Source organism: Trachurus japonicus, chromosome 11 (genome assembly GCF_045865225.1).
Source record: "Trachurus japonicus isolate A0001 chromosome 11, Traja_1.0".
NCBI classification, from domain to species: Eukaryota; Metazoa; Chordata; class Actinopteri; order Carangiformes; family Carangidae; genus Trachurus; species Trachurus japonicus.
Window position 1 is genome coordinate 32,039,963 of NC_140917.1, and position 24,944 is coordinate 32,064,906.

The following is a 24,944-nucleotide window of genomic DNA, read 5'->3' on the forward strand; positions in this document are numbered from 1 at the left end:
CCACCGCTGAGCGGACCGTTGCTAGGGACTCCATAGCAACGGTACCCGACTCTGCAATTGTCCAGTCACAGCCGCTGTTTTGCTGAGCCTCCTCCCGTTTCGTGCATTTTTGTTGAAGCCTTTGATAATCAATCAGTGGATCGATGGATTACCATACACGTTACGTGTATTTTGTGTAGTCGTATCTGTCATAAACAAGAGATTATGGGATGCGTTTGTGTCGCGGAGCTACAGAGAGGAGAGGTCGGGGTTCCATACAACCTGTCGGGGTTTATTTCTCCATAACAACCTCCGAACTATACATTATCCCTTACATAATGGCCGGCGTCAAGTGTAACAGACTGTTGCTAGGGACCCTGCTCTGATCAGAGGAGCAAAGATATAGAGAAACTATAGGATATTATTTACCTTATGTTTCAGTTTGTGATGTTAGATAAATGACTTGAGTGGTGGTAAATAAACCCCTTCAGGATGAATGAAACCTCTCCGCCTCTCCTCTCCTGTCGGGGTTTTTTTCTCCATAACAACCTCTACAGACGGGCACTATTTACATCAGCATGCACTCAGCTCTGAAGTAGGCTAAACAATGGAAATAGTTGCAGTTGTCATATCCTCACGCAACCGCTGAAGCCCACGGTTTCAGTGTTGCAAAATCACGGTTGCTTGTGGACAGAACAGTAAACCAGGAACACATGTTCATGGTTGCAGGGTGTGATGACTTTCTATAGGCACTGTACGTATATAGAGTATGATGATTTCCCGTGGTGTAACGTGTAGAAACCAGTAGTAACAGCATGTCAGCCATTTCCGTCGCTGGCTCGCAGCACAGTGAGAGCGGGTCAACACATGGTCTTGGTCTCCAGCCGGTGCTCTGCCGTGGCGCGACGCCCTCGGTCCCTGGGTGCCATTTCATTTGCACGGGGTGCTGTCATGGCATTAACACGTTCTTATCATTTCCCTCCATGTTTGCTCATGCGTGGGTTTGTTCTGGCATCTTCCTATCGCCGCCCTGTCACCGCGTCATGTCAGATTCCTGCTCGGCGTTTCCACCGTGCCTGTCAGCGCCAACCTGTCCCTCTCCCTCTGTCACTCTCTGCTTCTCTCTCCTTGTCTGCGACTGTCAGTGGATTAGCAGTTCATCCCTTGAGCACACACATACACACACATTTTCTTTTTTTTTTTTTTTAGGGGGGGGGGCTGCCAGTCTGCTTTCTACATACATAAATATTTATCTCCCCTCCTGCCCAATGTCACCTGTTAATACCCTCCTGTCAATGTGAAATCTCCCTCCCCTCCCCCTCCATTATCGCTCTCCCCCTCTCCCCCCCCTCCATCTCCTCCTCCCCCCCCTCTTCCTCCAGGGGTACCATTATCGCTTCCTACTCCAGGGGTTCCCTCCACAGAACACACTGGCACATCAACACTCCTCCACTGTGATTTTTTTATTTCTTTTGTTTTGTTTTTTTTGTGCCCCCTCCCCCCAACAGCCCATCTCTGAAGCAGTAGTGATGGATGACCTTGGCTTTTGTAGGTGCCCACCTCTCAGCTGACTTCCTCTCCTAGCTCATTAATTTACAATGTGCTAATGGTAATGATTTTCAGTCATAAATAATTCAGCCTAGGTGACCACAGCTTATGTGAGGGATTGTTTTAAGCAACAAGCAGGTGTTTTTTGGGGTTTTTTTTCCGCTTGTTTAATTTACGGTTGCTATTTGCTGATGATCATTGTCATTTAAGTTAATTGTCTGTGCTGTCAATACTCTGGTGTCTTGTTACTGGCCTTCACCGTCACTGGCTGCTGACACAGTGGTTTGTCCTGCCTCAAGCAAGTGTGGACTAATGACCTGTTACCTCCTTTCCTCTCTCTCTCTCTCTCCCTCCTTCTCCTCCTCTCCTCTCCTCTCCTCCTCCTCTTCCTCTCCTCTCCTCCTCCTCTTCCTCTCCTCTCCTCTCCTCTCCTCTTCATCCCTCCTCTCCTCTTCATCTGCCTCCTCCTCTCCTCTTCATCTGCCTCCTCCTCTCCTCTCCTCCCCTCTTCCTCTCCTATTCCTTCCTCCTCTCCTCTTCATCTGCCTCCTCTCCTTTCCTCCCCTCTTCTCCCCTCTCCTCTTCCTCCACCTCCACCTTTCCTCTTCTCTCCTCTCCTCTTCCTCCACCTCCTCCTCTCCTCTTCATCTGCTTCCTCCTCTCCTTTCCTCCCCTCTTCTCTCCTCTCCTCTTCCTCCACCTCCTCCCCTCTCCTCTCCTCTCCTCTCCTCTCCTCTCCTCTCCTCTCCTCTCCTCTCCTCTCCTCTCCTCTCCTCTCCTCTCCTCTCCTCTCCTCTTCCTCTCAGCCATGTTTGCAGTATTGGCCGGAGCCGGGGCTGCAGCAGTTTGGGCCAATGACAGTGGAGCTTCTGACGAGGACAGCTGATGATGACGTCATCATCCGTCTCTTCCGGGTTCAGAACATCACCCGGGTAGGTGAACCCACCTGAATACTGTCACTCCTATTCTTTAAGATCTTGTATCGACTCAAACAGTGATATTTGAATATATATGAATGTGCTACGTCCCCTCAGGATTACTCTGAAAACAAGAAAGGAAAAATAATTCTAAGTGCCAGATGGAAAGGCAGTATACAACCCAGCTGGACACTCACTTACCTTAACCAGGGAGGCTGTATACACACTTGACTAGGCTAGACTCTGATTAATTCAGGCAGCAGTAGTCACCAGAGACAGTCTGAACAGAGAACAAGTGTATTCACACAATGAATCTGCTTCCTGATTCTTTCTTTCAAACATCCAGGACAAGCCCCCAATTTATTATGTTCCCAGAGGAGGAACCAGGGGATAAAGGGAACTAACAAAACATAAAGTTTGCCCAGAGAGAGAAAAACCTGAGGTGGAACAGCGTGCAAGAAAACAAATTTTCTTTTATTTATTGAACTGAATCTCACTATATTGTGTTGCATATTTATCTTACAGAAAAGAAACCCATCCATTTGTAAAAACATGTTTTTGTATGACACTTTTGAAAGTTTATTGAAAATCAAACACTGAGACCTCTCATTTATAAAAGTATTCAGTCCCTTTTCCTCGCACTGCATGTCAGGGTAAAAACCAAACCATTAAATCCAAGAAAATCTTTAAACTTTGATAAAAAATTGTAGCGACTCGAGGCAGGGATGAGGGCAAAGGGACAAACCATTTCTAAAGCTTTGAGTGTTACAAGAAGCATATGTGAAACGGAAGCGGCTCTGTACAACCAGTTGGTCTGAGTTGCAGGGCAAGCAGAACCAAGAACCTGACAGTCCCTCTGCTAAGATGCAGAACCAATCAGGACCAAATGAAAGAGTTACTCAGTGGGTGCCACTTTTAGTAAAAGCCCAATGCCATCTCACTTGAAGTTTGGCAAACAGCCATTAAATGACTAATTCCAACATATACATTCATGACAAAATATCAGGCAGTTGCAACAGCACAACTCAGAGGGCTTTTAATTTGATGGGATGATAAGAAGCTTTGGGGAAGGTTGTTCAGCCTGCTAAACAGCTCACGTTCACTGTCCTGAGGGGTGAGATGAGACTTTATTGAGACAAACCTTTCACACAAAAGGATCCCATCAAGAATTACAACCAGTTACATTAAGGCAGTGAAGCTTGTTGACCTCCGTTTTGTAGAAATAGTTAAAGCACTAATCCAGCCTTACCAGGTGAGATGGAGTGCATCAGTCTCTTCCTGTATCAAATCATCAACAGTGCAGTTCATCAGGAACCTGGTTATTATACGAATAGATTATTATTTAATAGCCTATATGATGTCTTGGTCTTGGACCTCACCCTCCACCCCTAAGGTAAACTTCAGGGCTGTGACCACAATATGGATTTAGCCTAGTTAGAGGAGCATCCCCAGTTTGACCCCTTTGGTTCTCAAACTTTTTTACATCAAGGACCCCTAAATTGATACAAAATGGGACCATGGACCTAGCCTGGCTAACATCCAGATATCATCTCAATGTAGATTGAGATTCAGTCTGGGAACCACCCGTTCATTTTTTCATACGGAGGCGTGGTTTACCAAGCCCAGAGCTGTTATTGGGCGCTATGAATGTCTATCAAATGTGTCTGTACGTTGCTTATAGCCAATCATATCAATCATACCCAATGATAGAGAGACAGAAATCCAATGAGGAAAAAAACGCTAAACGTTGCTCTTTTTTCAGAATAAACTTGCGGTCTAAACTACTTTAATTAAACATTTTCTAATGCTGCATCGAAAGGTAAAGCGTCTGCCGCCATGTAGTGTTGTCACGATACCAACATTTTGGTACCGGTATCGGTACCAAAATGTTTTTCGATACTTTTCGGTACTTTTCCAAATAAAAAGAGAACACAAAAAATGTCATTATTGACTTTATTTTAATAGAAAATCTTAGAACTATAACATATGCATCAGTAGCCTACTGAACTCTTCCTAAATTAAATCATTAGTGGTCTGTTTAAAAATGATTATCAACTGCGTTATTTGAGGTCTGAAAACACTGCATCTTTTTTTGTTATTTTGACCAGTTGTAATTTTTGGGAGAAATTGTTCTCAGTAGTTTATAGAATGAAACACAAACGTTCATTTTACACAAACACACACCTATTGTTTCCCATATGCAGCGGCACAGAATCAAGACCAAGCCCCCCCCCCACCCCCCCATCAACGCAATATCGCTCCGTTAATTCATCTCCGCGTAGCGCTGTTCACTCACTCACTCACAGAGAGAGGGAGAGAGAGAGAGAGAGAGAGAGAGAGACAGAGACAGAGAGCATGCCAGTGGTGATCCGCGGTAAAAACGGACTTATCAACCAGCTGTTTGCATTAATTAACGAGTCTGTGGCGGCCAGTCTCTCTCGCGCGCGGCACGCGCACACACACACACACACACAGTCACACATAAACACAAGCACATGGACAGGTGGCGCTGTAACGGTAATAAAAAAAAGCACCTTGCTTCGTTTGTGACTCGCTCACTCGCTCGCCTCGGCTCAAATTACAATGCGGCGACTTCACGTGGCGACATCACCGCTGCCGGCGGCGCAAAATGAAAGTACCGGTCCCATCTAAGCGCAGTATGGTACCGTTTTAAATGCGTCAGTACCCCGGTACCACTCTAGTACCGGTATACCGAACAACCCTACCGCCATGTTGGATCAACAAACTATCAACAAAGTCACTTTGGTGTGTCGTCATCGTCTTGCTGCCCCCTCCCCTGTTCTGTGATTGGCTCCCTCGTTCAGGGAAAAATTGGTCCATGGTTTCCAGGCTGACTTGCAGAGCAAATAAATTTGCGCGCAAGGCAGCATGGGTATACCCAGGCTACCACGGACCCCCATTTGTCAAAATTTTGAAACAAACACCAAAAATACACATTTGTTAGGAGACTGAATAACATTACTTTCTTAGTCAATGTAATTTAAATTAATGCCAATGGTGTGAATTTTTGGAAAGATTTTATACATATTTCTGTAAAAAGTTTTTCATATTTTTTGGGGGAAAAAATTCTAGAGAAAAGTTACAAAAATAATTCTAGAACAAAGGTTTTAAAAATTCTAGTTTGAGGAGGCTGTATCTCTAAGCATTGGTTTAGTGACTTGAGAAAAAGGCAGTGAGTCATTGTCATCTGCTGGCTGCAGCTGTGGTGGTGCAGAGGTCCACAGCAGGAGCCTTCAAGGCCCTGCATGGGTTTCATGTCTCTGCTCAGTCACCGATCAACAGGGCTCCCAGGGCCAGAAGCACTGGAGCAAAAAATTCTTTGACCGCCGAGGATGCCACCCCACAAAACCCACAGCAACATTGATTCACTCCTCCGATCCCCTGGATGGGATGAAGAGCCACTTAGGAGCCGTGGTTAGTGGCAACATAGATTTGGCAGTCGGTACAGAAACATATCCCTGCTCTGAGCTCAGCCTCTCTGGAAAAGATGGGCAGCTCTCGTTTCTTCCCAGAAGAACTGTGTAAATCGGAAGAAAAAGTGCACAGCGAAGTGTTGCCACTAGAAGGCGAGGCTGTTCCAGTTCTGAGCTTGAAGCCCCCGGGTCTCTTGGCAAAGGGTGGTGTGTGTGTGTGTGTGTGTGTGTGTGTGTGTTTGTGCAATTTGCCCCCTTGACAGCCGCTGCCAAGGGTTACAGCTTCAGGTTGCGGTGAAACCAAAGAGTTTCAATGGCGTGGTGTTTACAGAGGCTGCAGGGTAAGCCACTGGGGCTTTACAGAGTGAAATGTCTTTTCTCTTAAGCCAAGGGGCAGTAGTGCCAGAGGAAGAAATGAATGTGCTCCTCTACTCCTTGTGGGTACCACATCCTGTTCAAGATTTAGACTTCTTCAACATCTGAAAATCAAAATTATGGATGCGGTAGTGTTGTGTTAGGCGGCCTGTTTTAATTTCAGTTTTAGTCCAGTCTTTGTGTCAAACTTTCATTTTAGTTTTTCTTAGTTTTAGTCAGGTTCATACGCTTTTTTAGTCTGGTCAAGTTTCAGTCGACTAAAAGTCTGAGCATTTTAGTTTTATTTTAGTCTGAATAATCCATGACTATCTGATTATAATTTAATATTAACCCACCGCAGCTGCATCTTCTAAATAATGTCGTGATTGGGGATTGAGGAAGTGACGTCGCTGCCTAGGAAACAGAAATACTGCAAAATAATAACAATAATGCGACTAAACATTATAACGTTGTTTTGTCTCGTCTCGTTTTGGCCAATGGAAATGACGAGACATTTTAGCAGAGTTATTATTTTGTGAACCACATTTAGTCTCGTTTTTAAAATCGTCAACAATATTGCATGATTATATATATTGAAATATATTTCTCGTTTTCGTCACATGATAAAGGTTCGTTGACGACGATATTTTGTCATAAGTTTTGTTGACGAAAGCAACACTCGATGCCTTCACAACGTCCTGGTGTGCTCAGTTCACTATGTCTATAGATATGGTGCAGGATACAATTATCAGAGGGTATTCATCCATTACATTGAGGTAGCTCAGTTACTCAGGGTACACTGTCTCTGACACTGCCCCAACATGGAGGAAGCAGAAATACACATTCATACATTGTTACAGTATCATGCCTCTCCATCGTATTCCTCGGTGTCAATCACACCAAGAGTGTGGAGGATATGCAAGAAAACTCATCAGCGCCTGGCATGATGGATAATCTCAGTCATTTCTGATGATCCTCATTTGCTGTGGATGTGGAATCTCTAGTGTTTGGGTTCTTGTTTTGTCTGTAATGAGAATAAACATGACAATAGATGCTTTGTTGACAGGATGGAGGGAGGGGGCTGTATTCACTCTTCCATCCAAGGCCAGACTCACTGGTGTACTTTCATCTTCACACTATGGACCTCACTGTTTAAATATGAATGATTCATCTCTGGCTCTGACGGTGATTGAGTACAAGATGTTGGTGTGATGCGAGGAAACACATTTCAGATGTGTAACTGTCCCCTCCATGTGTTTGGACAGAAATAAGGGCCAGTATGTTGAGCTCTTACTCACTCTGTCTCACCAGCTTCTGGTCTGACAGCCTTAATGGCATAATTGCTGTTTAAATGTATAATTTTCTCATCCAGTGACATGTTTTCTACTTTGATATAGGACATGGACAAAAACAATCGCTCAAGTCTCGCCTCGGCTAAAGACTATTCCCGCTCCGTATTGCTGTGGGAGGCATTTCCTGGCACTGAATCAATTAATTTATTTTTAAGAGGGGTAATGAAGCCTGATACCAGTGTAATGATTCTGAATGGTGACCCAGGTCCCAGCTGGAATGTGCTGTTCCCAGCGGTCAGAATGATTTGCAGCATAATAATCCTACTTTCCACAAAGCAACTGTGTCAACAGCATGATAATATCATTAGCCTAGGCCTGTTTTATACACAGAATATTCAGTGAGAGCAGTTACTGTACAAACTGCAAGTCTGCAAGAAGTTTCTTGGTTTTGACTTTTTCTGATATACTTCTGTGTGGCTTCTGCGTTGCCGGGTGTGTGTGTATGGGTTGCGTGTTTGTGTGTACTCCGATGTCTCAGCGCTCTGAAATATTTTTTAATCAAGCTCCTTCTCCCACTTTAAACTGTCAAGATGCTTCCACTTCCCGTCCTTTGACCTCAATAGATTCTCAGCAGTCTCTTGTAGATGTTTCCCGCAGCTATAGCTGAACAGATGTGTCCTTGTCATTAAGCCTGACAAACCTCCTTCCACCCACTCACCTCACCCTCACTGCACCCTTAACCTTCACATTTGTTACGGAGAAGGAAACGCACTCAAAAACTCAATGTCTTGTAATTATTAAAGATGAATAAATCCAGAGGGTAACATTAAGGTGACATTCCACACAATCCACCGAGCAGCCTCAGCTTCTTCGGCCTTGTTGAAACGTGTAAACAAGTTAAGCCAGAAACCTTTAGTTCTGCTTGTTCTCTGATAGCACCAATCGTTTTCAGTGACATTTAGGAGTATGGATTTGGTGACCCATGTTTTTAAATGTCTTAAAATATATATTTTTTTATATTAACAATTGATCAGGCAATGCGTGGATTCGTAATGTGAACAATATCCTCAAAAAAGTGAAAAAGCTCAGACAGCAATAGCAACTAGTTGATGAACACAATGAAGAATTTAACAGATCAAGAAGAAAAAAAACTGTTTCAATTAATCAGGTGGCCATGAATACTTCATATTGCCTGCATATAATATATACATAGGAAACTGTTACAGAAGTTGCTCAGAGATGTGATTAAAGCAAAGAGATCTATTTTTCTTTGACAACATGGAAAGTGGTTCTGGAAATCACAATGATGAAAACATTTAAAAGAAATACATATATAAACAAAACAAAGAATAAAGCACAAAATCCTTCATTTTTAAAAGGCACTTTGTGCTTCAAAAGATGATGGAAGATTTCTATTTAGTCATGTCTGCACCAGCTTCATGTGGCTGTCTTTGCTATATTATAATGCAGTGCAGAAGCCATCAGTTTTAATAGCATGCCGGTTTATGTTTACATTCATTTTGATAACATCTCATTTTAATGTGGCAAGTGACAGTACACAGCTACACGGGGCGGCTTTAATAGTCCATTATAAGTTAAGAGCAGAATCTCTGCCATTGAACTGGAGCGGGGTTTGAAGTGTTGACAGAAACCCCCTCTGGCTAATAACCTGATAGATATTTTAATGAGTTTGTAGACTGTGAAGCATATGTGATGGGTGTACAGTAATGCATATACAAATGGAATAACTCTGGTCTCCTCTGCAGCTTCAGGAAGGCCAGCTGGTGGTGCGTCACTTCCAGTTCCTGCGCTGGTCCCCCTACCGCGACGTGCCCGACTCCAAGAAAGCCTTCCTCAGCCTTTTGGCTCAGGTCCACAACTGGCAGATGGAGTGTGGAGAGGGACGTACCATCGTCCACTGTCTGTGAGTCCACTCGACACGCACCTACACCAATAACGAGCCTCTTTAGACTTTCAACTGTGATGAATTTTCCTCTCGTAAAAGCTTTGAACGATCAGGCCTGAAGTAGACTGTGTTTCCAGTAACTGCATTCAAACTAGTCACCTTGGTGCTCGTAATTGAAAACTTCCCATGGTCACACTTTTGGGGGGAAAGTTCTTGTACTTTTCAGAGTTATTAAACCTCATTAACTCTGCATTACGGAGGAAAAATTAAGCGTTAAGTCTTTGCATCACCTGCTTGATTTACGGGGGCCTGGCTGCCTCTAGATTTGTCCCTCCATTTCCATGCCGGGAGGCCCCTTGATCTCTGGAGGTCAGACTGTGCGTTAGACATCTCGTATCTGATTAAGAACCCCGCTCCTGTATTTTAATGAGAACTTTACTCGGATATTCATCTTGAAAGTCTGCCAGTTGGCCTTTTTCTGACAGCATGCTTGATCTGTGCTCAGTCCAACTGTGACATTTCACTCTGTAGCTCCCCCTCCGAGAGGCTGCGTGAGCTGCTGCGCCACATCTTTATTAGGTCACCCATGTCTTCATGCTCGTGCATTTGTGTTTATTGTATTTTTTTTTGTTGTTGTCTGGAGCAGAAACGGTGGTGGTCGAAGCGGTACTTTCTGTGCCTGCACCATGATCCTGGAAATGATTCGTCACCACAGCGTGGCGGACGTGTTCTTCGCTGCCAAAACACTGCGCAACTCTAAGCCAAACATGGTGGAGACAATGGTGAGCAAGAAGGAGGGGGGAGTGGCGGGGGGGGTCTTTAAGTCTCTTTACTGAATCATATTACTACTGCTTCAGACATGGAGCACCAAGGAAGTGTAAAAGCCTCTCTGTGGGAACTCTGGGAGTTTACATCATCCGCTCTCATTAAACACATAAATGTTTTTTTTTTTACTGCTAGCCTCGCTTATTTTACATCCATTTAGAAAAAGAGCATAAAAAGGAAATTACACGGTAAAAATCGACAGGAAATTACATTTTAGACGAAGTGTGTTGCATTCAAAGTCCAAGAAAAACAGAGCGGGTGAGAGTCAATACAAATGTGAGAAACTGAGAATGCTGTGTCCACACCAGTGGATATTGCAACCTGAAAGAAACATTTGCATTTACTTCAGCACTATATGTTCAATTAATGAACATACAGAGAAAGACTAAAGCTAAATTGCAGGAAGACCTGTTTTGAGAGCAGTGAGTGAGTTAGCTCTGATTTGTTCAGTGATTTCAATAAGACTTGAGTTGTGCTCATTTGTTTTCCACATTAAAAGACTAATCAGACCTTAATAGATACTGTAGCATGAGAACTACTAGAGCTACTATTTTAGGCTATTTTGTGTTCAGGACTAAAATAACTTTCATAGGGGATGGTTGTAACAAAGGGAATGGTTGTAACAGCATCACTTTCACCAATCAGGGATAACATTTGTTAGCTACGTGTACCCACTCCCTCCCTGAGCTTTCATGTGAATTTGCATGGCTGTGTGAAGAAATGTATAGGTTTTACAGCCAAAAAACATTTTTTTAGGTGAAAAAACTAATCTTTTTAAGTCTATGTTTTGATAAGTACTGACACTGTTGAAGTTAGAATTAGTTTAAGGCATTGCCATTTGTAGTGGACAAATGAGGCTACTTTGTGTCAACATTTGAGAACCATACATGAACACTGCAAGTTCTAGGAGCTGAGACAAAAAGTGTTAGGCTACAATCATCCCCAGTCTTCTCTAATGTAGTATATTGGCAGGAACAATGAATGAATAAATTTAACCAAATGGGCTTTTAGTTTGGTTGTTATTCTAAATCAGAGTCTGAGCGATCACAAAACTCCCTACATAGGCTGCACACTGCACACATTGCTAGCTAGCTAGAGCTAAGTGTGTGCAAACTAGCTTTGTGTTCAGGTAACCACCATTTAAAGCAGTGTGTTTTTAAAGGGATATTTCAACATTTTGGCAGATTCGCCTATTGCCATAATCCCTAGTTTTAGGAGTAGGTTCATTACCTTTAATTGTTGGTGCAAGCTGTTTTTAGATCGGCGGGGCAGAGACGCGAGCTGCTCAGCTAACACAACGGAGGCTCACGGTATTTCCACGTTTCCCTCATCAAACTAAATACACAACCCAACAACTCCAACTGGACAAGTTGTGACCTACACATTCACCATGCTATGAAATAATAACGTATAATTATGTAACATTATGACACATGAAGCCAATACTCTGAACTATTTGCACTTTTCACTGTCACTCTGCCGAGCAGCCGTGTCTGAAATGTGGTTCCGGCTGCATTTGCCTCAAAAACAAATCTGTCTTGTAACATTCAATTATTATTTGATAGCGTGGTGAATGTGCAGGTCACAACTTGTCCATGAGAGCATTTTGAAGTTATTGGATTGTGTATTAAATGAGTTTGATGAGGGAAAGGCGAAAATAGACTACCACGCGCTGTGCAGAGCTCACATCTCTGCCCCGCCGATCTAAAAACAGCTTGCACCGACAATTAAAGGTAATGAACCTACTGCTAAGACTATAGGGATTATGGCAATAGGCGAATTTGCCAAAATGTAGAAATATCCCTTTAAGATGATGTTTGTGTGCTCGGATTGTCTCAGACACAGAATTTGAAGTTTTTACTTGAAGCAAAGTTTAACAGGAAACCTCTGATTTTTGTGTCAGTTCCTGGGGTCAGAGAGACCTTCTGCCTACATCCATTATTTACCGCTGACATTCAGCAGTCAAACAGGGAAAACATCCATTGTAGAGCAGACAGCATTTCCAATCCCTCCACCCACAGTCACCTGAACAGACCTGAATCCAGTGCAGCTTAAGAAGACATGCAGTGGTTTTTTGAGTGAGGAGCTCACACAGCAGATGACTCATCACAGCCATGTGTCCCCACTGTTCATGGGCTTAATTTCCTCTTGCAGACATGTAGTGTTACTTTTTGAGAATGCATATGACCAGCACATCAAAGTACCAGCTGGTTGGTATTCATCATGAGCATTTGGATGCATGGTTAAAAGCAAGTACATCTGAGGCTTGAGTTAAAGGACAAGGCTTGCGAAACTCTGTTTTTGTTGCTAAAAAGAAAAAAAAGAGAAAAATCCCATGATAAAACCAAAACCTCATTCTCAAAGTTTAGTCTTTCCTACCCTGCCTCTGGCACTCAGCCTGAAGCTCATACTGGAGATGTGATTTTTTAAAGTGGGAGTTAAGACATTTTGGGAAATGCACTTATTGGTTACAATATGGTTAGTTGAGTTCTGCATAAAGGAGAACAGCTAGAGCCGGGTTGTTCCAAAGGAACCTTTAAAGTTCATTAATTAACACATACAAGGTGTAAAAAATAGCACATTATGATTTTAGGAGGGTTTATGTGGTTGAGTGTTTTCTGGCCAGGTGCAACGGCACCTTGGAGTTCTGTAATTAGTGTGAGGTTGCTAGGCAACCAGCAGATCACTTCTCATCCACAAAATAATGGGCTACATAACCTGCCATGAAATTACAAAATTACATTTTACACTCTTGTTCTTATTATATATTAGAATAATATAATAATTATTCATTTTAATTTTCCAGACTTTTTTTTTTTTTTTACCTTTGGACTGAGTTGGGAAGAAACATCTCCTGAACTAGGCTAACCAGCTGTTTGCTGTATATTTACAGTTGTCTTAGAGAGTAACACCTGGAATTCATTAAAGGACCCATATGTACACATCTGGATGTCCATGTCTGGTCTGATCATGAAGCAGCTCTAGGTTCTATATTAATACTGTGAAAGTATCAAAGCCTCAGTCCACAGAGAAATACACACAGCCTGTATTCAGAAACTGAGCCTTAAAACCAGCCCTATGTAATTGTGTAATTTTGTGATGTCACAACTAAGCACTTACCACTCTCAAGCGTGCCCCAAGCCCTTTACTCAAAATTTCACAAAATCACTAATCTATCCTCTCCTCTCATCTGCAATTCAAATAAATAAAATAATAATGCCGCATTAATGGAATCTGTGTCTCTGAAGACTAACCCTTTGTTCTCTTTCTAGGAACAGTATCGGTTCTGCTACGACCTGGCCCAGGAGTACCTGGACTGCTTGGAAGTGAGATAGCACCTATCCCTCCCCTCTGGTTCCTTCTCAAGGAGAAGGTCTTGAACCTGGATCACGCGTTCCTGGATTTCTGCTCCTGGCTCCCTGTCCATGTACGTATACAGCTCTGGTCGTCTTCTTCGCCATGCCTGGATTGAAACGTTGTTTGCCATAAACTGACCTACTGAGGACACTCACTGGACAAGTTGTAAAAATACTACCGACACCCTTTTTGCTTTTCCTCGGCGCTCTGATCCAACGTGTAACCCTCTCGTGCCACTTCACATCTGCCAAAACCAGAGGACACTAACCGCAGCGGAGTTCATTTTCTATATGACCACTGTCAAAGGCAGCCAAGACTACCTGTTGTACACCTCCGTGACGGGATTTGAAGATCTCCGCTGTATCCTGCCTTACTGTGAACAAACACTGAAAGGGAACTACAGTTGATGCCAACCACTGGGTGATATTTTGTGTTTGTTTGTAACACTGTAAAATGGTGCAATCTGCTGTCGGTGAACATCCCATGTCGTACTGTACTATATTTGAACTTAATCGTGGGGCGAGACTGGCGATGGGAAAGTCAACTGACGGAGGAAAGGAAACGAGTCGTCACATGCGATGGACATATTTGTACAGTAGAGTTGTCTTGGACCTATTTTCTCTTTATTTATTCTTCGTGTATATAGATGTTTCTTTTCTTTCCTTTTTTTTTCTCCTCCTCCCTCTCCGGATGTTTCTAGATGTTCTCAACGTCTTATCAATGTGCCAATCCATTCTCTCTGTGTCTGTAAATGGGGACCACATTTGCATGCCCAGTCTTAAGTGTTTCATTGCAGTGTGTGGCCCAAGTCTGCTTTAGGGTGGATTCTGCGACGTGAATCCTTCCGCTAGTCCCCAGAGAGCTCGGTAAGAATAACCACGTGTTGCTGTGAGAATACAGAGAAAAATCTGTCGCTTTCTAAATTTGTATTTATTCAATGTGTTTTATTTTCTAAATAGTGTATAAAAAAGGAAGAGAAATAAAATATGTTGTTGCTTAACAACTACACTTTTTGGTGAGTTTTTTTTTCCCCTTTTGTTACAGACGGGGACGAGGGACACGCTGTCACTTGAGAATACTCAAAGTTGTTTATAATAATTAATATTAATACTGAACACTGTTTTTACTTCTCCTTCATTAAATCTGAGGTTGCGTAACCTCCTCGCTGAGTTCCAGCTGGATACGTGGCCCATGCTGCACTTTGCACGGCTATTTTGAAGCATTCATGAGTTTGTGATGGAGGAGTTGTCGATGGCTCCGTAACAACTCCGCCATCGCCACCGCTGCCCCTGTCCTTGCCCCCGCCTCGTCCAACCAGCAGATATCGCTGCTTAGAAAGCCCACAGTTCATTCTCTTGACCTGTGTTTTAATTTGCGCTTATCATTTAATTAGCAACTTTAATGGACTTTTTTTTTTTATCATCGTTACCACCAAACACAGCCTCTGGTATTAAGCCACCTCTTTAATTGGAGAGTCTTGATGATCCATTGATTGAGGGCTTGGCGCACTTAATCTGCATGTGGCGCGTTACAAGCGACGTCCCGTCTAGCTGCTGTGTTTTATGAGTGGCTGATAAGCTCCACTGATTCACTGTTTGACCCCCATCTGCCCTGCACTCGTCTTCTCCTCCTTCTTATCAATATAGTGTACTCCATTTGCTGCCTGTGCACTTTTTAAATGAGAGAGACGGGACACGGACAGATGATTTTCCAGCGTGCGGAAAGAAGGGAGTTGAGAGAGCAGGACGAATGAACCCCCTAGAAATAGGCAAGGCAAGGCATCTTTATTTATATACTGCATTTCTTAGCAGGGAGCAAGTCAATGTGCTTTACATAAAGATAAAACCTTTAAAGTAAGAGCTGGAAACGGGGGGGAGGGGGAGGGAATCCATAAAAACATACAATTTTTAAAAGAAAACCCAGAATAGTAAAAGTCGTAAACATTAAACATCCAATTAAAAGCAAGAGAAAAGAATGAAGAAGGTACAACCAAAAAAAGTAATCTAATAAAAACTAGACTAAGATAGAGCATGAAAAATGAGTTTGCAGCATAAATATGGATTTGTAATTAAAAGGACCTACAGTACAGTGCAAATCCAAGATTACAACTGAAAGTTCTTTAAAGGGATAGTTCAACATTTTGGCAAATTGGCCCATTGCCATAATCCCTAAAATCATAGCAGTAAGCTTTGTCGGTGTAAGCTATTTTTTAGAGCGGCGGAGCAGAGCCGTGCTCTGAGCAGCTCACGGCTCTGCTCCGCCGTTCTAAAAATAGCTTGCACTGAGAATTAAAAGTAACTAACCTACTGCTATGACTATAGGGATTATGGCAATGGGCTATTTGCCAAAATGTTGAACTATCCCTTTAAAAGAGCTCAGCCATAAGCACATGAAAAGAGAAATGTTTTTAACCTGGATTTAAAAGTGCTCACAGTTGGGGCTGATCTCAGTTCTGCTGCTAGTTTGTTCCACTTGTGTGCAGCATAACAGCTAAATGCTGCTTCACAGTTTGAACTCTGTTCTCCACTATCAGCAGATCTCAGAGCTCTACTGGGTTTATCCCCTACTAACATGTCATTCATGTATTCTGGACCTAAACCATTCAGTGATTTGTAGACCAGTAGCAGAACTTTAAAATCTATTCTGTAGCTGACTGGGAGCCAGTGTAAAGACTATACAAAATAGTCAAACAATGTGATAAAGGTCAAAGGGCACGCTGGGCTGTATTGCTGAGCTGTCACCGTCGTCTCCCAGGTTCAATTACACTCTGTTTGTATCTCCGAGGCAATTGATCTCCCTATGCTGCATTTAAAAGATGATGAAAAGCTGCATAATGCACGTCAGATGAGAAAACACAATTGCCATTGTGTGCAGCGCACAAAAGGACAGCGATGGCGCTCTCCTCAAAGCAGATTACACAAACACAAACCTGGAAATGTGTGGGGGGGTTTTTTCTGTGTGTTGCTGGAAGGAAAGCACAGGTCTTCAGATATGCCTCTGTCGCTGCTGCCTCCTTTTCTTTTTGAGGTTGATCTGAAAGCTTTAGAGAACAGCGTGAGTCTCATTGTCACAGCAGCAGTGTGTGTAATTACTGTAGGAGCCATTGTTTCAGTCTGAAAGGCTGCATTCATGCGCTGGAACTGAGACTTTTCTAGATGACTGAAAGCAATGAAAAACATAAACAGTGTGTGTCTGTGTGTGTGTGTATCTGGGGATGCTTATCTTGATGATTTCATTAATCACAGGACATTTTCTGCACAAAAACACACACACTCAGAGAAATTATCCTCATTCCAGGCGATCGACGGAAACATACACTTTATCTAATCACTGCATAAAGGTGGCAGTAACACTGTGTAATCTTAAAAGCGTCTGCTTTGTTTTAGTCTCAGACTACCTGCAGCTCCACACATGAATACTTCACCGATTTGCTCTTTTGTTTCATTTTCAATCGTCACACCATGCTACTAACTGAGCAATCACAGCAGACTTACGCTTGCCTCTTGATTGTTCGAATTCTGGCTGATAAGTTATTAATATCCACACAAAAGAACAGACACGCTGTGCTGTTTGAACAGGCCACTGGTAAACAGCGCTGGGCAGGTTTAAAACCGCTGATCTGCCAGCGGCGGGTCGCAGAGTTTGTCCTCCGATGCGTCCAGCGGGCTCTGGAGCCTCGAAGCCTGTTGTGTGAAGTATGCAGCTTTTTAAAGGGATAGTTCAATATTTTGGGAAATTTGCCTATTGCCATATACTCTTATTAGGTTCATTACCCTTAATTGTCGGTGCAGAGCGGGGCAGAGACGTGAGTGCTGCATGGCACACGGTATTTCCGCCTTTCCCTCATCAAACTCATTAAATACACACTCCAACAACTCCAAAACGCTCGCTACAGTATGTGTTACAAGACAAGCTGTGGCCTCCACATTCACCACGCTATGAGATAATAATGGAACGTTACGTGACAGAGTTGTCTTAGAGGCAAATGCAGCCGGAACTACATTCCAGACACGGCTGCTCGGCGGAGTGATTTCAAAAGTGCAAGTAGTTCAGAGTATTTGCTTCATGTGTCGCAGTGTTAATTATATACGTTATTATTTCATAGCGTGGTGAATCACAACTTGTCTTGTAACACATAACGAGCGTTTTAGTGTTGTTGGATTGTGTATTTAGTTTGATAAGGGAAGCGTGGAAATACCGTGCACCTCCTTAGCTGAGCAGCTCGCGTCTCTGCTCTGCCGATCTCAAAACAGCTTGCACCGACAATTAAAGGTAATGAACCTACTCCTAAGACTATAAGGATTATGGCAATATGTGAATTTGCCAAAATGTTGAAATACCCCTTTAACGCTTCTAATCAATCAGTAACTTGCTTTTCTCTGGGTTGATGGGATTGAGGGAAGAAAAGCTGTCCAAACACAAAGACGCGTCCTCCTTCCCGCTGCTGGTTTTTGTGTGAAGGCTCAGCCCTGCAGTGGGCGCCGCATGAATCAATTAATATCTCCTTCATTCTGACACTGATTCGCCACAGGGGGGTGGAGGGGGGTGGGGACCGTGGCCCCGGCAGCCGAATGTAGATGTATCAGGGCGTCTCCCCAGACTGATGGCAGATTCAATTTGAGCTCACTTTATCTCCATGTGGATTCATCTTATCTCTGACACGACTTTACATTGCATTAAATTAGATTGCTCTTAGCGGGTATGTGGACCGGAAGCTTCTGCCGTCTCTTTACACGGTCAAATCAAATAATGTTCCACAAGGTCTGGCAAAAAAAAACCTATTTCAAGACGGTGGGGCAGCTGACGAAGAAAGCTGCTGTTTTTTTTTCTTCCTTTTTTTTAAGAAGACGTCTCATTCAGTAAGGCAATCATCATTGATTATGTCAGGCCCGGATGATAGAACGTCTATGGAGGCAGCAGTTAATAGCAAATGTAGCGTTCGAGTACGGAGACAGCACATCAGTCGGGGTAGCCCCGTGGCAGCGTTGGAAATGTGGGGCAGGGATAAAACTGATGAGACCGCTCTCCCACCCACGGCATAATCTATTGAGGTGGGAGGGAAGATGCGGGGCGATGGCCGAGGGCAAGTCTGTAATGACCCTCCTTCATCCCGGTGGCTCTGAGTTCACGAGGCCTGCATGTCCATCTTCCACCCCTACACCCGGCACAAAGCTTAGTATCTTTCATGTTGTTCCTCAAAAATGTTTTCCAATTTAAAAAGGTAGAGCCTGTAGGATTTTCCTAAAAAAGAAAATATATATTAGTGTTGTTGTAGTCGAGACCACCCCAAGACTGAGTCAAGACCAAGACTAGAGCATACCACGATTTTGAGGGGGTCAAGACCAAGACCAAACCATTTTCAAGACCATCACTGTATTCACTACTCATAATAATCATGTGGCTTGATATTTACATCATTTCTCAGCCAAAAAGAAAAGATAATTTGATAATTTTGTATAAAATCTATCCTCCACTTTTGACATTGGTGCAACCAACTGTTTTAGATGGTTACACACAAGCGCATACTTTTGTAGAACAATTTCAAGTATGTTAAAGTTATTGAATTATAGTAGATAAACCAAATTGAGCACGTGACAAAGGGGAGTTTTGCGGTTAAAAAAAAGATGTCACTGCAGCTGTTGTCTTGACTGGGCCTGAGGAAAATCCCAAGTCCAGCTCGGCTGACCGCGACAAGACCAAGACCTTGAAAATGTGGACTTGTCAAGTATGACAACACTACAAAATATAGACTTAAACAAAAGAAATCCTACTCCATAATCACCTATTGGCTTCTACTCATGTGTGGTGGTGACTATGTCTGCAGAGTGCCCAGTTGAGCCTGAGAGGTGGTGCCCAATTTCAGTGTTCTGTTTGCAAATCTACCGACTCTGCTTTTTAAGTACAGAGCGTAAAGTGACTGGAACTGACCTTAGAGATCCCCAGAGTTGGTGCTATTTAAATTGTAGAATGTAAACTTACTTAACTCCAAAATTCCCAGAGAAAACATTGGAGACTTGACCTCAGTGTCCTCAAAGGAAGCTACAGTATGGAGATGTCATAGTGCTGCTCCAATTCATCACAATCTCTGCTATAAGCCCATAAAAGCCCAATCACAGTGCAGTATAACATCAAGAGAGCTGATGTTGATAAATTGCATTTTAAGGATTTGAGACGGGCTGCACTTTCTATATTATTTTGTGAAAATAAAATCTAATTCAGGTGCTTAATGTAAATGGTGATGCTATATTTATTCTGAATGAACACTGGACCTGTCTGCTGCAGTGCTCTTGATGTTTTGCTGAACGCAGACTGACACTTCCCCTTTCTTAAAAGCCAGTGTGTAATTTTGAAATAAGATACAATCTACATATTCAACACAATGTAAAGTTGAATGTAACTGTGTATTTATCATCTGACTTTAAGCCACTCTCTAAAGTTATTCAACAAATAATAAAGCTCCAGCTAGGGTTAGTGTGCAGCCTTTGTTTTAGCATGACAGCTGTCTACATTTAATGCAGCAGCTAATTAAATTCTCCTCATATAATCAGGGCAAATCCATCTTCCAGTGTTGAACTTTTATAATAACATACAATATGTCTAAAGTGTAACAATGTGCAATTACCTCTTGAGTCCTTTCTTATTCCCTTATAGAATAGACCTTTTGGCAGGGCCGACTTTTAAGCTGTCATGGCAATAAAAGTGCAGATAAAGTTAATGACATGTGAGCAGTAAGAGGCAACAACGGTGTAGGCTGGATGGATAGAGTCAACATCTACACTCACAGGAATCTGACACCTGGATACAATCACTATTAATTAATGCAATTAGTAAGAGCAGTGCTGAAGCCAGGAGCAGACAGGGGCTACAAGGTGATATCACCTCCCTGAAATGCACCTCCCCTCCAGGTGTATTATTTTTAATTGGTCATCACAAAAGCAATCTATAAGGTTTATCTAGAGAGCCTAAGCGGAAGCAGAAGGGAAGCTTGCCACGGGAGCTCAATTAAGAAAAAATCTCCAGGTAAGTGAGTGGGAGTCAACATTTTATTTTGTGATCCCATTGAACTGTGTCATAAGAAAAATATATGATCTCTACCTATTTAAAACGCTGCATTTCCTGCCAAAAAATTGTCAGTTTGTCGTAAAACAGCAACAGAAGAATTTATTTTTATCTTTTATTTTATCTTCAGTTCATATGTTTTTCTCATGGCACAATTAAATCGGATCACAAAATAAAATTTTGACTCCCGTTCACTTACATGGAGATTTTTTTTCCGAATTGAGGTCCCATGACGAGCGTTACTTCCTGCTTCCGCTTAGGCTCTCTATTTGAATTGCAATTTATTGTATAACTGTATATTAAGCAAAAACAAGCCTACTGCCATTGGCTTAGAAGTACCACAACAACAAAAAAAAACAATGTCATCTGTCATGTATAATGTTTATGATGAGGAATTTTGAAGCTGTTGAGTGTTGTTCTGTTGTCCCCATCCGGGAACTAGTTCATCCAAGAATGGGTAGAGAGGGAAAAGCATGATGGACTTTGGTTCATGCTGGTTGGCGGCAGGGGGAAATAGGTCCATCCACCTGTCGCTTAAAGTAGCTAACTCCTGCATTATGCACATCATTATGCCTCATGAAATGCTGTAGTGTGGGGTATCTATGGGGATTGACTCCATACACAAGCAGCTATGGGAGGAAGTTTCTGGTGCTTCCATGCTTCATATTTGAACCTCGATGGTTGATGCCTGCTGTAGCCAGATGAAGAGAGATAGAGGAGAAGTGAGGAAAAAGCAGTGCTGGGTCTGCTATATGGACTCTCATGACGATATTATTCATAACCTGGAATACTTTTATGAAGAAAGCCTCTTGATCTGTGATCCGTGGACTCTGACAGACTGGATGAATAAAACTGGAGAGAGAGAATCACATTAAACAGTCTCTGTCATGTGATTAGTGCAAAAAAATGAATTGATTAATTCAATTCTATACTATACTATACTATCTCAGGACCTAAATAATCGCATATTGACAGTGGATTAAGTATTTACTGTGGCAGAAGGATTGGGCCACTGGGCCTTTGTTAGTGTGGTTAATTGATGGCTCCTGGCAGCTGATTGGAGACAAGGGTCTGCAGTGGTACAAAGAGGAATGGGCCGCTGTTCCATACAACCAACCACAGAGCTCTATGGTGATCTGTGGACAGTCTTAATTACTCCCATCTGGACTATTGCAACTCACTTGATACATGTTTATCTCAACAGAGCCCACATCAATTGCAATTAGTCCAGAACGCAGCAGCTAGACTCCTCACTAAAACTAAAAGGAGGCAGCATGGTACCCCTGTTTTAGACTCTGTGTCCTCTTTAAAATGCATAGAACATTCAGTGCTTGTACTTGTTGTTCTTTTTATACGGGAAGTCTTCAGTGGAAAAACACCATTTACCCTCTATTTTGCGGCAACAGAGTCATTTTTATCATTAGTAGTAGTATTATTTATTTTTTTAATTATTATTCTTGTTATTATCAAGTTCCCCATAGCAGGCCAGATGAACCTGTAAGAGGGTATAGATCCAAACATGAGCTGCATGTGTGTAAATAATTCTGGCACAATATGGCAAAAAACATAATGGCTGTTATGCCAGTTATCTGCTTGCAGCTGGTAGGTCAGCTTTACCCACAGTTACTGTTGCCCTACTATGTCTGCTGTGAGGAAGGTGTGTTGTGGTCCCAATACACCTTCTGATGAATGTGTGTGTGAATGATGTCATAATAGTACATATGGTTAGTACTGGGGTGGGGGTCGACCAATTTTTTTTTTTTTTTAAAGGACGTTCAATGACTGATGCCAGAACACCAACAGAAAACTACTTGGGGCACCACCTGTGGCTCTCTCTCACATGTTGTGTCTTCGATCAATAAGTTATGCTGTTCACAAGACTGTGGTCTGTTTTAACTTTGACAGACAGGGAGACACACCGTCATTAGAGCCATGTTGCACATTTGAAAAGTTCATGTATTTTACTGTTTAATCCACAGGCCTTTTGTCTCTATTATAATCTAAATGTATTCTCCATAGTCCATAGCCTACATCTATCACCACTAATCTAAATGAAGGTTTGGTTTGTTATGGTCAACAAAGATCTATTAATTTATCCCTTAATATTAATATCTAACAACAATTTAATTTCTTCCTTTTTCTAGACATTAAAGTTAAAGCACATACCACATAACTGTAGCATTAGTGGTTTAATTATGATAATTATGACATATACAGCTCTTTAACTAGCCCTAGGCTTCGTGTTAGGGTTGCCCTGGACAACAAGGGCGTGGCCTCCTGCCTGTGTCCTGTCACTAATTGCTCACACCTGCATTCAATCTGCTTCATCAGCTCACCTGATCACTGCAGAGTATTTAAGAACCCTGCATGAATGTCCAAGTGAACTTTACATACTTGTTTGTTTGTCTGCGCAGATTATGTTCATGCCTCTGTTGCCTCTCTACCTGTCTGTCCTGGAACCTGGTCTCACCACTGTGTCCTGGTTCACTCTTGTCTGTCCCTGCCAACTCTGACTCCTGTTTGATCCCTGCGTGACCACCAATACACCGTCCTGATTCACCTCAGCCTCCTGTCTCTGTGTTTGAGTCCCGCAGAGTCGTATCTGCAGTAGCCACTCTGCATTCAGACTCACTATGGCAGCGCAAGAGACTGATGAGAAACGATGTTCACATCATAAACATAAAATCAGGTTGTCACGATTATTATCAACTGACTTAAAGCTGCACAACACACGTCTGTTTGTGAGTCTGTGCTATAAATGCATCCACCTGCTTTTTTTATGCATTTTTTTTTTTTTTAACAGAAACTGTTCAACGAGTGTTTGCTCCTGTTTATACCACACTTCCTGTTCCCATGGTAACCATGGGTGTCATGAAAAGTACGGAATCTTAAGAATAACAAGTTTAGGTGAGAACACATGTATCTATTCTTCATTGGTCCAACCTGCATCTAATTTAGGTGGATGTTTTATTTGTCATAACAACTGATTCCATCCATTAATTGAAAAAAAGTAAAAGCTTAACCCCTGAAAAACACCTGGTTTCCTCAGTCTCTTAATGAAGAAACTAATTTACAATTCATTTCACAAACTCCCTAATTGTAATTTTCAGGTGTTACACAAAAAGGTCCTCAAAGGCCAAAATTAAATGACTTTAAAAAATATTTAATTATAAAAACCTTTTAATTAATGAGCCAAGTTTATTATGTGGTGTAAGTGACTTTCCCCCTGAATGTTGAACGACTTCTGGTGAAATATTGAAAACAAAACTTCAGTCCGAAGTCTTCTCCCTCTGGATCCAGTCCGTTCTGTGTGAGAACGGTAACGAGGGGAGAGGATGGCCACAGCCTGAAAAACAAAAACCAGGAGTCAGAGAGAATTTCTAGATGGCATGCAGAGCAAAAAAGACATAATGTACAGAAGAAGCAGTGAATCACTTCTTTTTAACTCTGCCCTGTTCTTTCACTTACTTCTGCTTGGTGGCAGATGAAAGGCCTCTGCGCCTCTCCGCCACTCTTTTGATTTCTCCGTGTCATTCAAATGGGGAGAAGAGTGAAGAGAGTCTGTACAGAACTCAGTTTGTCACACAGTGAATACTAATATATCACATCGCTGTTCATTAAACATCCTGGAGTCCAGTCGCACCTTTTGCATTAATACATGCTGATATAAGCCCAGGTGGCAGCCAGACAAGCAAGACTCACTTGTTGGCACGTGTTGTAAGAACCAGCGGCGCATCAGCGGAGAGTGACTCCAGTCAATACCTCCAAAGTAATGTGCTACATACCATTACACAACCCGATTGATTATTGCACTGCAGCGATTTCATGGACTTTACACAGTGAAGCGGTGTCATGTCTGAACATGACAGACAGCCCGCGCGCCGCACTTGATAATTTCCTCGGCGCTAATGGTCCTGGAAATTAAATAGCAGAGCTCTCTCGTCTGCGTCTGCTGGGCAAATTCCAACACCGACCAGTCTACTGCACAGATGGAAAATCAATAGCCAATCACCTAGCAAAGGTGTAGTAACATAGTTAACCCACTGGAAAAATGTTTCCATTCAGATTAGGACAGTAAAAATACCAAGCATTTATCACAGAGGTGTTTTTATTATTATTATCTGCATTTAAAGGTTTACCATTGGACCATTGGAAAGTGTGTGTGTCTGCTCTGTGTGTTGTCATGTACTACAATTTCAAAGAAATTCCAGTGCCCATGAAATAGACCTGAGGGAACAGCAGTGAATAATAGCAGGGCTCTGTGAACACACGG

At 42.5% G+C, this 24,944-nt stretch overlaps 1 protein-coding gene across 11 annotated transcripts in view; it reads left to right on the forward strand.

The window, feature by feature from the left end:
- The window catches only part of ptprua (protein tyrosine phosphatase receptor type Ua), a 266,297-nt gene extending 251,682 nt beyond the window's left edge, over positions 1 to 14,615 (forward strand). For all 11 annotated transcript variants that reach the window (XM_085792302.1, XM_085792303.1, XM_085792304.1 and 8 more), the window contains 4 exons: positions 2,334 to 2,459; positions 9,291 to 9,448; positions 10,077 to 10,212; positions 13,528 to 14,615. In XM_085792302.1, coding sequence (XP_085648428.1) covers positions 2,334 to 2,459; positions 9,291 to 9,448; positions 10,077 to 10,212; positions 13,528 to 13,590 — 483 coding nt within the window. In that variant the 3' untranslated portion in view covers positions 13,591 to 14,615. The remainder of the gene's footprint in view (positions 1 to 2,333; positions 2,460 to 9,290; positions 9,449 to 10,076; positions 10,213 to 13,527) is intronic.
- The last annotated feature ends 10,329 nt before the right edge of the window (positions 14,616 to 24,944 follow it).